The sequence below is a fragment of the Aethalodelphis obliquidens genome, unplaced genomic scaffold (assembly GCF_003676395.1).
Source record: "Aethalodelphis obliquidens isolate GAN/ISIS:26980383/991018 unplaced genomic scaffold, ASM367639v1 scaffold136, whole genome shotgun sequence".
In the NCBI taxonomy this organism is placed as follows: domain Eukaryota; kingdom Metazoa; phylum Chordata; class Mammalia; order Artiodactyla; family Delphinidae; genus Aethalodelphis; species Aethalodelphis obliquidens.
Window position 1 is genome coordinate 470 of NW_020838080.1, and position 12,755 is coordinate 13,224.

At 47.9% G+C, this 12,755-nt stretch overlaps 1 protein-coding gene across 1 annotated transcript; it reads right to left on the reverse strand.

The window, feature by feature from the left end:
- Positions 1 to 389: 389 nt before the first annotated feature.
- On the reverse strand, positions 390 to 1,145 carry LOC113616399 (olfactory receptor 3A1-like; the record flags this gene model as incomplete). Its single annotated transcript, XM_027099671.1, has 1 exon — positions 390 to 1,145. A coding segment is annotated over one exon (756 nt), but the record flags the coding sequence as incomplete, so codon positions are not given.
- Between the last annotated feature and the right edge of the window lie 11,610 nt (positions 1,146 to 12,755).

Sequence of the window (12,755 nt, forward strand, 5' to 3'; positions counted from 1 at the left end):
TAAAACATCTCTAAGCGTCCAGAACTGTAAATACACAGTGATTCCAGTTTTGTTTCCCTGCTTTAAATACACATGCACATACATTTGCTGTTCAAAAATACACCTGAAGGAAACCATGAAAATGTTCACAGTGGTTCTCTGTAGGTGGTGAGATTGTGAAGGGTATTTTTTTTGTCATTTCATGAACTTCCGTAACTGCACAACTTATTCAGTGACAATGTTTTATTTCTATCAATACAAAAAACAATGTTTTAGAATAAAAAAATGCAACAGAGATATTTGATCTTTGCTAGAATGGAGAAAAACCTGGCACACAAAATAAGATTCACCAGATGGACCATCTACACTAAATTTGAGACTCCTATGTAGTTGGATTAACTCCCAAAGCATCAGGTATGTGCCAGCCGCACTGTGGAGGAGTGTGGCCTTGCTTCGCATGTGCCGTAGACGATGGGGTCGAGCATGGGAGCGAGGCCCACATACAGCACAGAAAGAACCCGGTCTCTCAAGCCAGAGTGTGAGGAGCTGGGAAGGATGCAGTGGAGGACTGAAGTGATGTAGAAAATACAGACCATGGTGATGTGAGCGCCACGGGTAGAAAAGGCTTTTCTTCGGCCCTCGGCAGAGTGAGTCCTGAAAACCGCAGCGACAACATGTATATAGGAGCTCACAACCAGGGCACAGGGTGCAAGAGCCACCAGAAAACCGAAGAAGAGCAGGGCAAGTTCATTGGCCCACGTGGTGGAGCAAGAGAGTTTGAGCAGTGGAGGGAGGTCACAAGAGAAGTGGGTGATAAGGCGGGGTCCACAGAACTTGAGGAGAGCCGCAAGGATGGTGTGGGTGAGGGTACTGGTCAAAGCAAGCAGGCAGGAGATTGAAGCCAGTCCTGTCCGGGTCCTTTGGCCCATGAGGACTAGGTAGCGCAGTGGCTGGCAGATGGCTGCGTAGTGGTCATAGGCCGTGGCTGTGCACAGGCAGCACTCCCAGGGAGCCAGGAAGTGGAGAAAGAATATCTGGGTGAGACAAGCATGACGGGGCATGACCCGCACTGGTGCCAGCAGATGTACTAGAATCTGGGGCACCATGGTGGAGATATAGGCAGTATCCAGCAGCGAGAGGTTGGCCAGGAAGAAATACATGGGAATGTGGAGTCAGAAGTTCCCAGCCGCAGCCACTATGTAGAGCAGCAGAAAGCTGGCGAAGAGCAAAGCCTCAACTCCTGTGTCCCATTCCCCAGCTGGGTGGAACCACGCACGGAAACTCGCACCTGTGGAGTCCAACTCAGAGTCACACGAGGGTTTAAGTTTGGAGTTTCAATTTACAAAAGGGAGTGGTGGTGAGGGAAGAGACAAAGAAGGCTGGTTTCAGGCTTAAGGGAATAAAACTCAGAATTGGAAGAATGCAGTTAGGCTCAGGAGACCGGCAGTAAAGGAGAGGCCAGCAGAATGGAAACCCCATCAGTCCTCACACTAAGAGGAGGTGCACAGACCTTGAAGTCACAGTACATGCACATCCTATGAGAATATCAAAGGCAGTCCCTCAGAAACTTCTGAGTAAGTGGCCCTGCACCTTGTAATTACCTGAAATTGTCCCGTCACCAACCCAACAGAACCCCTACTCAGGATCAGTGATGAGATCAGGTCCCTCCTTCTCTTGCGCTGAACCTTTCAGTGCCTCCCATCTCACTCAGAGTCAAAGCCAAATTCCTCCTCGTGGGCTAGCAGACCCTCTGTGATATGCCCTCTCCTTTCCTCTCTGGTCATCAGACAAGAGTTTTGTCAGCATCTTGTCCCATGTCACATCTTCAGACCTACCTACAGCAGCAAACATCCTTGCCTATTTCCTGCCTTGGAGGAAGAGGGCTCTGCCCTTCTATCCAAGGCTAACTTCTCCAGCTGCTCTTCATCTCAGTACTTGGCAATCCTTTTACATGTGAATGTACTAAAGGCCACTCAGTTGTTTACTTTAAAATGCTTTATTTTATGGTATGTCAATTTTGCCACAATAGAGAAGAAAGCAAATTAAAGACTTTCTTCAGACATATAAAAGCTGAATTATTGTCAGCAGAAAACCTGCACTACAAGAAATGTGAAAGACAGTTCTCCTCAAGGAAGGATGACACCAGATGGAATTTTGGATTTATGTGAATGAATGACGAGTTCCAGAAATGGAAAATATGTAGGTAAACATAAATTTTTCTCATTTTAGTATCTCTTTCAATCATAGCAAACTGTTTAAGCAAAAATATTAACAGCATAGTGTGCGGTTTATAACCAATGTAGAAATAAAATGTATGACAACAATAGTACAAAGGACATGAGTGGGTAATTGGAAGTATATTGTTGTAATGTTCTTACATGATATGTGGAATGATTTTCAACCATTTGAAGGTAGTCAATAATAAGGTAAAATGCCTATTAGAAACCCTAGATCTAAAAAAAGATATAGTGAGGATAAAATGGAATTCTAAAACTTATTCTATCTAAAAGAAGTCATGAAAAGATAGAATGAGGAACATAGAACACATGGGACAAACAGAAAATAAAGTACAGGATGGTAGATTTAAACTGAGCCATATCACTAATTACATTAATGGTAAATGGTCTTCAGTTAAAAAAAATGCTTCAGTTAAAAAGCAGAGATTGTCAAAGTGGATAAAAGGGCAAAACAAAACATATGCTAAGCATAAGAAACCCACTTTAAAACATAAAGATATAGGTCTGGTAACAGTAAAAAGATGGATGAAGACATACCATGCAAACTCGAGTAATAAGAAAGTTTGAGTAGCTATATTAATAGCAGGCAGAGTAGACTTTACGATAAGGAATATGATGGGATGGAGGACATTTGCTAATGATAAAGGGGTTATTTCATGAAGAAGTCATAATAACAAAGCTTCAAAATGTATGAAACAAAACTCACAGAAACGAAAGAAGTAAAGTAGCAATCAAGAGGAAACTTATCTTAAGTAACAGAACGATATTGCAGAAAATCAGACATAGAAGAGCAAATTTTAATTTTAAATTTAACCTAAATAAGCAGTAGGAAAGAAATAATGACGATAAGAGCAGACATGAATAAAATGTAAAATGAGCAAATAAATGATAGAGAAAAATCCATGAAACTGAAAGCTTTTAAAAATACCAATAAAACTGATAAAAACTGTAACCACGGAATGTTAGGAAAAATGTTTGTGAATAAATTTTCCAATTTAGATGAGATGGACAAATTCCTTGAATGACGCAAATCACCAAAACTAACTCAAGAAGTGGAAAACCTGAATATCCCTAAATCTATGAAAGAAATGGGACAGAAAACTCCAGGCCCATATGACTTTACTAGTGGATACTATGAAATACTTAGAGAAGAAATATTACCAATCCTATACAAACTCTTTCAGAAAGTAGAGGAGGGGAAACACTTCTCAAATCATTTTATGAGGCCAGCATTACAAAATACCCAAACCAGATGAAGACATTGCAAGAAAAGAAAACCATAGACCAATATCCTTCATTAACTTACACACAAAAAACTTAAATATTAGCAAGTTTAATCCAGCAATACATAAAGAGGACAATACATTACAACCAAATGAGATTTATCCCAAGAATGAAAGATTGGTTTTGCATTGAAAAATCAGAGTTATTCATCATATTAACAAAATAAAGGAGAAAAACCATGTGATCATTTCAATAGATGCAGAAAAAGCATTTGACAACATTCAACAACCACTATGATAAAAACTCTCAGAAAACTAGGACTAGAAAGAAACTTTCTTAATCTGATAAAGGCAATCTACAAAAATCCTACAGCTAAAATGATAATGGAGGAAAATATAATTCCCCACCCCTGAATTTGAGAATAAGGCATGGATGTTCACCACTTTTATTAAGTATTGTCCTGGAAATCCTAGGCAGTGCACTAGACAAGAAAGAAAAATATAAGTTATACGGATTGGAAAAAATAGAATTATCTTTATTCAGAGATGAAATGTTTGTGTATGTAGAAAATCCTAAGCAATCTACAAAGAAAGAAACGTGAGATTTAAAAATCACTATAATTTATAATAGTATCCCAAAACATGAAATACTTAGTGATGCATTTAATAAAATACGTGTAAAACATTTACAGTGAAAACTAAAACCTATTAATAAGAGAACTTAAGACCTATAGTAATGGAGAAATGTATCACGTTCATGGATTGGAAGACCCAGTATTTTTTTTTTTTAGTCACAAAAATTTAACGTTTGAAGATTTCCATCACAAAGCAAGATTACACATAGACAAAAATTAGGAAAGTAAACAAATAGAAAATTTGTTAGCAGAGGAAAGAAAAGTAGTACATACATATGGCAAAATATTCAATCCCACAAGTTACTTATAAAATGATAATTAAAATAGCAAGTGAATACCAATTTATAACTAGTAAATTAGATGTACTAAAATTAACAGCCAGTGCTGACTAGGTTGTAGTCAATGGGTATACTATATTGGTGACAGGGTGAATTGATGTAATTCTTTTTGGCAAACAATTTGCAATACATTTGAAAAGAAACATACATCTATTGCATGTGATACTGGACATCCTGTAACACAGCATCTACAGCTTTGTCTCCTTCTCCTCCCACAGTGGACAGAAATAATTCCATATTCAATCTTTCCAAGGTGCCCCACAGTATCAGTTACTGGGTGTTATCTGACATCCTCAGATATATATGAGGATGAAGGATCAGAAATATTAAACCCAGGCCCAGGAAGTATGAGTATATATTAGGAAAAGGATACCACAAAGGAACGAAGACGCAAGTATTAAGAAGAAATTTGGGGGGCTTCCCTGGTGGCGCAGTGGTTAAGAATCCGTCAGCCAATGCAGGGGACACGGGTTTGAGCCCTGGTCTGGGAAGATCCCACGTGCCGCGGAGCAACTAAGCCCGTGCGCCACAACTACTGAGCCTCCGTGTCACAACTACTGAAGCCCACGAGCCACAACTACTGAAGCCCTTGCGCCTAGAGCCCGTGCTCCGCAACAGGAGAAACCACCGCAATGAGAAGCCCGTGCACCACAACGAAGAGTAGCCCCCGCTCGCCACAACTAGAGAAAGCCCGTGCGCAGCAACGAAGACCCAACGCAGCCAAAAATAAATTAATTAATTAATTTTAAAAAAAGAATATATTTTTAAAATATCCTGCTGGTCATCAAGAAGATAACAGCAATTCCAATTTTTTTGGAAATGAGCGAAGGATATGAATAGGCTAGTTACAGAAAAGGAAACCCCCAAAAGCCGCAAGGATATAGTAGGAGTGGAGATGGGTACAGCCATAGCAGAGAGCAGCATGGCGCGACTGAATCCAATGACGTGTTCCCATCCCTAAAGCCCAGCAATTCTGCTCCTGGGAACTTGCCACTGGTCCCCTTAATGGGTATGTATGAGGATGTCCATCAGGTACTTTTCACAGAGGTGGGAGTCAGAGCCCCCTAGACGTCCCACTGGCCCTCCTTCTAACCTTATTTCAGACCCTCAGGTGGGTCTGGTTAATTCATGAGTTTCCTCTTGTGATATGGACGACAGCAGAAGCCAACATGCTAGACCCTTGCTCAGTACATTCTCTGGGCTTTTCCCGCACATGTCCAACCAGTGTCCACGCCTACTCACTACCTACCCGTGTGAGTCCGATTCTGCACTGATGTTTTTTTTTTTCCCCAGTGATGATGATTCAAACCTCTTTGCTAAACCTAAAACTAAAAAACTATAAGAATGTCTGCTCACGGCTCCCCCTTTGCAACTCCCACAGGGGAACCTGGGACACAGAGCTCATTGAGTCTTCCGTGACTGTGAGGCTTTAATTCCCACCTGGCTTTCGTACAAGACCACAGCTCGGCCTCCCTAGTCCAGCTCCCTACTGCCCATTATTCAGAGAAGATGGCCTGCTCTCCTTTCCTCGTGTTTATATGTTAGTCTGGCCTGAATTGTAATCACTTCTGTACCCTCTGCTTTCTCCTGAAAAAAGTATGTGGCTTTACAAATTGGACCACACGAATCATTTCCTCTGCAAGGAGTTCACTGACACCATCCACTCCCGCCTCCTGCCTGTCCTTTTCCACTCCTTTCAAATAGGTCTAGTTTACCATCTGCAGCCTTTGACACATCTCCCTTGACATGTTTTTTAACCTAAATACCAGCTTTATTACTGATAAAACTGATTGGGGGACTTCCCTGGTGGTGCAGTGGTTAAGACTCCATCCTCCCAATGCAGGGGGCCTGGGTTCGATCCCTGGTCAGGGAACAAGATCCCATGTGCATGCCACAACTAACAGTTCGCATGCCACAACTAAGAAGCCTGTGAGCTGCAACTAAGGAGCCTGCCTGCCACAACTAAGGAGCCCACGTGCCACAACTACGGAGCCCACCTGCTGCAGTCAAGGAACCCGCAAGCCACAACTAAGACCCAGCACAACCAAATAAATAAATAAATACATTAAAAAAAAAACAACAAAAACTAACTGATTGGGGGTACTTCCCTGGTGGTCCAGTGGGTAAGACTCTGAGTTCCCAATGCAGTTCCATCCCTGTTCGGGGAACTGGATACCACATGCCGCAACTGAGGAGTTCGTATGCCACAACTAAGGAGCCTGCACGCTGCAACTAAGTCCCACATGCCGCGGAGCAACTAAGCCCGTGCTAGAGCCCGCGAGCCACAACTACTGAGCCCGCGCGCAGCAACGAAGACCCAACGCAGCCAATAAATAACTAAAGAAATAAACAAACTAACAGAAAAAAAAACTTAAAAAAGAAAGCACAGGTCTAGATGTCGAGTAGCCAGAGGGAGGACTCTGGTGGGTTCCGTGGCTTGGCCACTCGCCACGTACTCCAACCTCGGTCCGGTGAGGCCTCTTCTACCGTACACGCTGGAGAAATAAGAGCTGCGTTTCCCCGGCCCCCTTTGGAACTAGCGTCCTGGGCGAGGTGCAGGCGTGACCAGCTAGTTGCTCTCACGTGCGATGTGGGGGGCAAAGCAAGATGGAAGTCCACTTCTGGGTGCCCTTCCTGTGAGTCACAGCGACGCGGTTTCCGTGTGAGTACTAGCAGAGTGTCCGTGTGTGCTGGGATGCACGGTGCGGCCCTGGGGGTGTGCTGGGCCACCTTGGACCTGCTGGCGACAGCCAAGCGGGAGCGTCTCTTTGCGGCCAGGCCCTCAGTGATGTCGTGTCGGCGGCCTGCAGTCAGTCGGCTGTGGTGGGAGTGGGTACAGCGTGGAGCTCAGCAGATGCAGGGCCCCTGCTGCGTCTGGAGAGCCTTTGTTAAAGCTTCACCAGTGCAGCACTGGCCGCCCGGGCGAGGGCGCCTGCTGAGTGAGTGTCCACCTCGGGTCAGCCTCTGGGGCCGAGGGCAGGGCCGCGGAAGGATGGTAACCAGCCCAGCAGGTGGAGGAGTGGCCTGGAAACAGCCGAGAGGAAGCCAGACCGGCCCGTGTCACCTCCTGGCCCTGGGACGCGAGGGGCCGGGCCGGCCCAGGGGCAGGAGGGTCCACATCACTGGCAAGGACAGCAGGGAGCACGAGGAGGGCGAGGGGCACCCGAGAGGAGGTGGAGAGAAAGTAGAATCAGCATCCGTCACCACAGCTGGGGTCACCGCCACAGCTCCTTTGATTCCAGGCACGTCCTTAGGGCGCTTGGGGTTGACTGGTGTTAACCCTGTTCTGGCACAGAATCTTCATTTCCCCATTTCCATCCCGCCCCACAGCTGGGGGACCTGTGAGGCCTTGGCTGGCGCATCTCTCAGGACAGCTGAGGTGGATCATCTCTCCGTCAGGAAAGTTGCTGTTTCTGTGTTTGGTTAGGTAAGTCAGTGGCCCCCCGCTAAGAATACTCACGGGAACCTAGCCTGGGTTAGCTGAGCAGCGCTGACCTATGGCCTGAGCGTCGAGTCCCTCCCCCTCCCCCCCACCTCACCTCCCCCTCCCCCTCGCCTCCCCTCCCCCTCCCCCTCGCCTCCCCTCCCCCTCCCCTGGTTCACCCATGGAAGCCCTAACCCCCCACAGGATGGACTTCGGAGGCGGGCCTCTGGGAGGTAATAGGGTCTGGACGAGGTCATGCGGGTGGCGCTTCCATGATGGGGTCAGTGAACACACCCACCAGCCCTGACCTCCCCACTCGGCAGAGACCCTGCTGCTTGGAGGTCCTACACTTCCCCTGCTGTTTGTGGTTTACTCTGGGCTTTACTGGGGGGAGGGTCGGAGGGCTTTGGGGGTGGGTGGGTGGCCCTTATTGCCTGGAGCAGATGGTTTGGGAGACGGGTCAAGGCCTTGGGAGTGGAAAGGCGTCGCTCCTGTCTCGGTGGTGACTCCGTGGGCACTCGGCGCCGGCTCCACGCCGCCGGGCCCCGGACAGGGGGAGCCGGTCTGTGCAGGCGCATCCGGGGCATGCGGAAGGAGCGGGGCTTCACGGCGGAACCGAGTCTGTGCAGCCCGACGGGGTCTCCGGGGCGGCCCGTGGGGCCAGGGCGGCAGCCAATCCGGTGCCGGGAGGCGACCTCAGGGGTGTCTGCGCAGGCGCCCTGGGTGTCCTTGGGCAGAAGGGGCGGGGCCTCGTGAGGCGCTCGGGCTCTCGTCAGCTCTTAGAGGGACACGCCGCGGCCATGCAGGCCCCGGGGGACGGCAGCGCGGTAGGTGCAGGGGGCCGAGTTGGCCAGCAAAGCTCCGGAACTCCTGGTTGCCAGAGTGGATCAGGTAGCCCTGAAGGCGAGGGTGGTCCCCGGCACCCGGAAGCCCGGCGTGGGCCCAGCAGAGGAGGAGCAGCGACGGGAGCAGCTGCTGCAGGTCCCCAGGGTGGGCGGGCACCACGTGCCCTAAGAGCTGGTGGAGATGCAGCGCTCGCGGCTGTAGGGCCTGGAAGCAGACGGCTGGTGGTGTATCCTTTCCGTGGAGCCTCCCTGGGCTGGGGCAGCGGTGCGGTGGCAGGGTACATGGCGGCCGCCTGCGGAGGGAACGGAGGGGAGCACAGGGCACAGTCAGGGGCAGCAGGGGCGGGCAGCCTGGCAGGAAAGGGGATTGTCAATGCCTGAGGAGCCTGGAGGGTGGGGAAGGACCAAAGGATTAGGGAGGCGGCTCCGGGCGGTCTCATCCTGGGGTAAAAACGGGCCTCTGCGGTGTGGGCAAGCCCGAGATACCAGCAAATTCAGTGACGGATGGTGCCTTAACCACGTCTCCCCCAGCAAGCTCACAGTGCTTTTCCGACCCCCCCTGGAGGCACACATGGCCCACAGAGCTCTGATCCCAGATGCCCAGCGTGACCAAGGCGTGGTTCGGGAGGAACATAGAGTGAATGGCAGTGCCCTAGCTATGTGAGTTCTAGAAGAGTCTGCCGTGGGGGTGGGGTCGGTGGCAGGTGCTGGGATCTGATCTCTGCCTTGAGTGCTGTGATGGGGGCGCTGACGGGCTTGGTATAAGGAGGGGGCTGGGGGCTGGTGCCCTGGACCTACATGAGCGATCTCCCCTTTAACCTGATTTTCCTTTTCCCTCACTTGTAGTAGATGGACTGCTGAAGACCTTGTTCTCTTCCGGATTTCCATCAGCTCCTCCCACGATCAGCTTTCCCTGGTGATTCAGAATGTTCAGCGCCCTGGGCCCCCGCCTCCCTAAAGGCTACGCGAAGGAAAGGGGGCTGAGGCCTAACCTTGTGTCGCCTACTAGGCAAGGCTTAGGGAATTCAAACTTGACTAGTCACCACTTTGTCATTTGGGTTTAATTTTTTGCCAGTACTGGCCCTTGCTATCTCTTGGTTCACTTGTTTTGTTTCCCTGTGGCTCGTGGAGTGGGATGCTTCAATGTGTATTACTGCAGAAAATAAAACTAGGCCACTGTTTTGTGTCACAGTTTCTTTTCAGCTAATGCATTTCTGGATTTTTTATCTTTGTCCTCGTGTTGGAGGGAAGGTTCTGGAATTCAGATATTCCAGTAGTACAAGGTAATTGAAGACAGTTTAGGAAAATGAAAATCAAGCCCGATGTTCAGCACTAAATACTGTCAACATTTTAGAACTATTTTTTTAGTTGTACTTGCACAGTAAATGTATAACGGTATGCAATGTAGAAGTTATCAAGTTTAGCATTAAATTTTTTCCTGACTTCTTTTCATTTAACATACTAGCTTTTCCACCTTCTAAAAACTCTTCAAAAATATGTTATTGAGTGGAGGTATATAAGATGCACCATAATGTAATCATTGAACATTTAAGTTGTTTTCAATTTTTTCATTACTATGGTTAACGATTCAATGGAATTCATGTATATGATTCTTTCCATGAATGGTTATTTCCTTAAAGTATATTCCAAAAGTTAGAAATACTTTCCTATTTCTTTTTTGAGACTCTTGATCACAGGGAATTCCCTGGCGGTCCAGTGGTTAGGACTCCATGCTTCCACTGCAGGGGGCACGGTTCGATCCCTGGTTGGGGAACTAAGATCCTGTAAGCCACACGGCATGGAAAAAGAGAGAGAGAGAGAGAGAGAGAGGAAACGGACTGTCTTAAAAAACAGAAAAAAGACTCTATCATAATTTCTCTTCAGAAAATATACCTACTACCAGATTTCTGGTTTCCCAACATCCTTGTCACAATTGGCTTGGTTTCCTACTAAAATTAAAAACTTAGTTTGCACAAGAAGAGCAAAACCCTAGGCCCAGTACAATAACAATGTTGTGGCTGACTGGGCTTGTTTCAGATTCAGTGCAGAAAAGCGCTGGGACAAGCACAGTGCGGTGAGCGCTCGGGCCGGCGGAGTTTTATCCTGTGATCTTGCCGAACTCACTGACTAGTTCTCCTCACTCTTGTCCATTGCATTCGGTTTTCTACATAGACAGTCATGTTGTCTGCACATAGTTTTACTTCTTCCTTTCCAATTGGGATGTCTTTTATCAATTGATCTGTCTCCTCATAATGGGTTGGATTCTTCTGAAGCTTAGCATACCCTTTTCCTTGGGTGCTGGGTATTTTTTTTCCTAAGTATATTCCAGAACTTCAAAAACTCTCATATTGTTAACTTACTTGGAGACAGTTTGATCCTTTGGAGTCTTGCCTTGAGACTTTATCGGTGGGAGCAGAGCAGCTTTTAGTTCTCCACACTATTGAGACAAGATCCCTCTGAGTACTGTATATGATGTTACCCGAATTCGGAGTTTCCACTAGCGGACCCTCCGCCCTTGGGCACGGTTCTCTCCCTGTGCCGCTGTGTCCTCTCCTGTCCTCCACCCGCCAACTCCGGCTGAGTGCGCTCTGCGATCCACCCCCGAGACCCGGGGAGGCGGCTGGACTCGGTCCGGAGAGTCCGTGTAGACAGCAAGCTGGGGAAGCTGCGCGGCTCACCTCTTCGGGGTCTCAGCTCCCAGAGATCCCTGACGGTCCTCCCTCACCTGAGGCCCAGTTTCTTCACAGCCTGTGTTTCATATATTTTGGCTGCATTTAGGGGATTCTTTCAAGCCAGTGCGGGGGAGATCCGGTCCCTGTTCCTGCATGTGCGTGAACGGAGTCTGCCGGCACAGAACCCAGAGAGCTCTGGCAGCGTGGGCTGGAGGGAGGGAGATGCTGGTGCTGGGGATGGTGGCGGTGGGCGTGGCGAAGACGGTGATGATGGAGCATCTCCCCCGCCAGCACGCAGCAGCGCTGGTGGCTACGGTGATACTACCTTTCAAAATATGTCAGATCACGTCTCCCCTGCCTAATTCCCTTCACGGGCTCCATTCTCACGCAGAATATAAGCCAGAGGTCCTTGTAATGGCCAGCAAGTCCCCACATTCTGATCTGTGAATCCCCCATTGCCTCTCTTACCTCCTCTGCTCTCTCTTGCTCACTCCACACCAGCCATGCTGGCCTCTTGCCTGTGCCCTCAATATTCCAGGTTTTCTACTGACTTGGGGCTTTTGCACAGTCTGTTCTCCCTGCCTTGAATGTGCTCTCAAATACAGCACCTGGCTGACTCTCTCATCTCCTTCGAGTCTGCCCAGATCTCATCTTCTCACTCTGCTTCTTCCTGTGGCCACCAACAGCCCAGTGCACAGCCAATCCTCTTCCTGCTGTTCTTTTCCATACCACTCATCACCTTCTATGATACAGTATAATTTACAAATTGACTTTTTATTTCCTGCCTCTTCCTGATAGAGGTAAACCACTATTCTGACTTCTACCGCCATAGAGTATGAACGTGAATTAAAAGTCTCACGCTGAAGAACAGAAACATGGAAATGATTTAAAATTTCAAGACAGATGTAAAACAGGTAGGATGCATTTGTTTATACAAAGGTAAACAAAGGCTAAAACTCATTGAAATGGAGGTTTTGACCATGAAACAAAGACCAAAACAACAGTGCTGGATGGAAGCCAAATGGCTCTGATAAGGCAGAGGGGACGCGTCCCATGGACTGTTGTGCCCTCCACATGGAGCTCCCCCAGGAACCGATGTCTACGTGGCGGCAGAGTGGGGTCAGGTTCGTTATCATCCTCGTGGGGCTCCAGTGACCTGGCAGCCGTGATTGTCCCCGAGGCCCTCCAGCCCCCCTCTGCCATCGGTGAAGTGCCCGTGGCGGGGAGTCTGCATCTCAGCTCTGCTGTCTCCCATCGGGCCCCTGCCCCAGCCTGCACCACCGCCACTCTCTCTCAGTTGCAGAAAATAAAAACTAAATTTATAAAAACAAATGACAATTAAAATAAGGAAATGATAACAATAAATGCAATTTAAGATCAAGGAAAATAAAGAAGTAGAAAG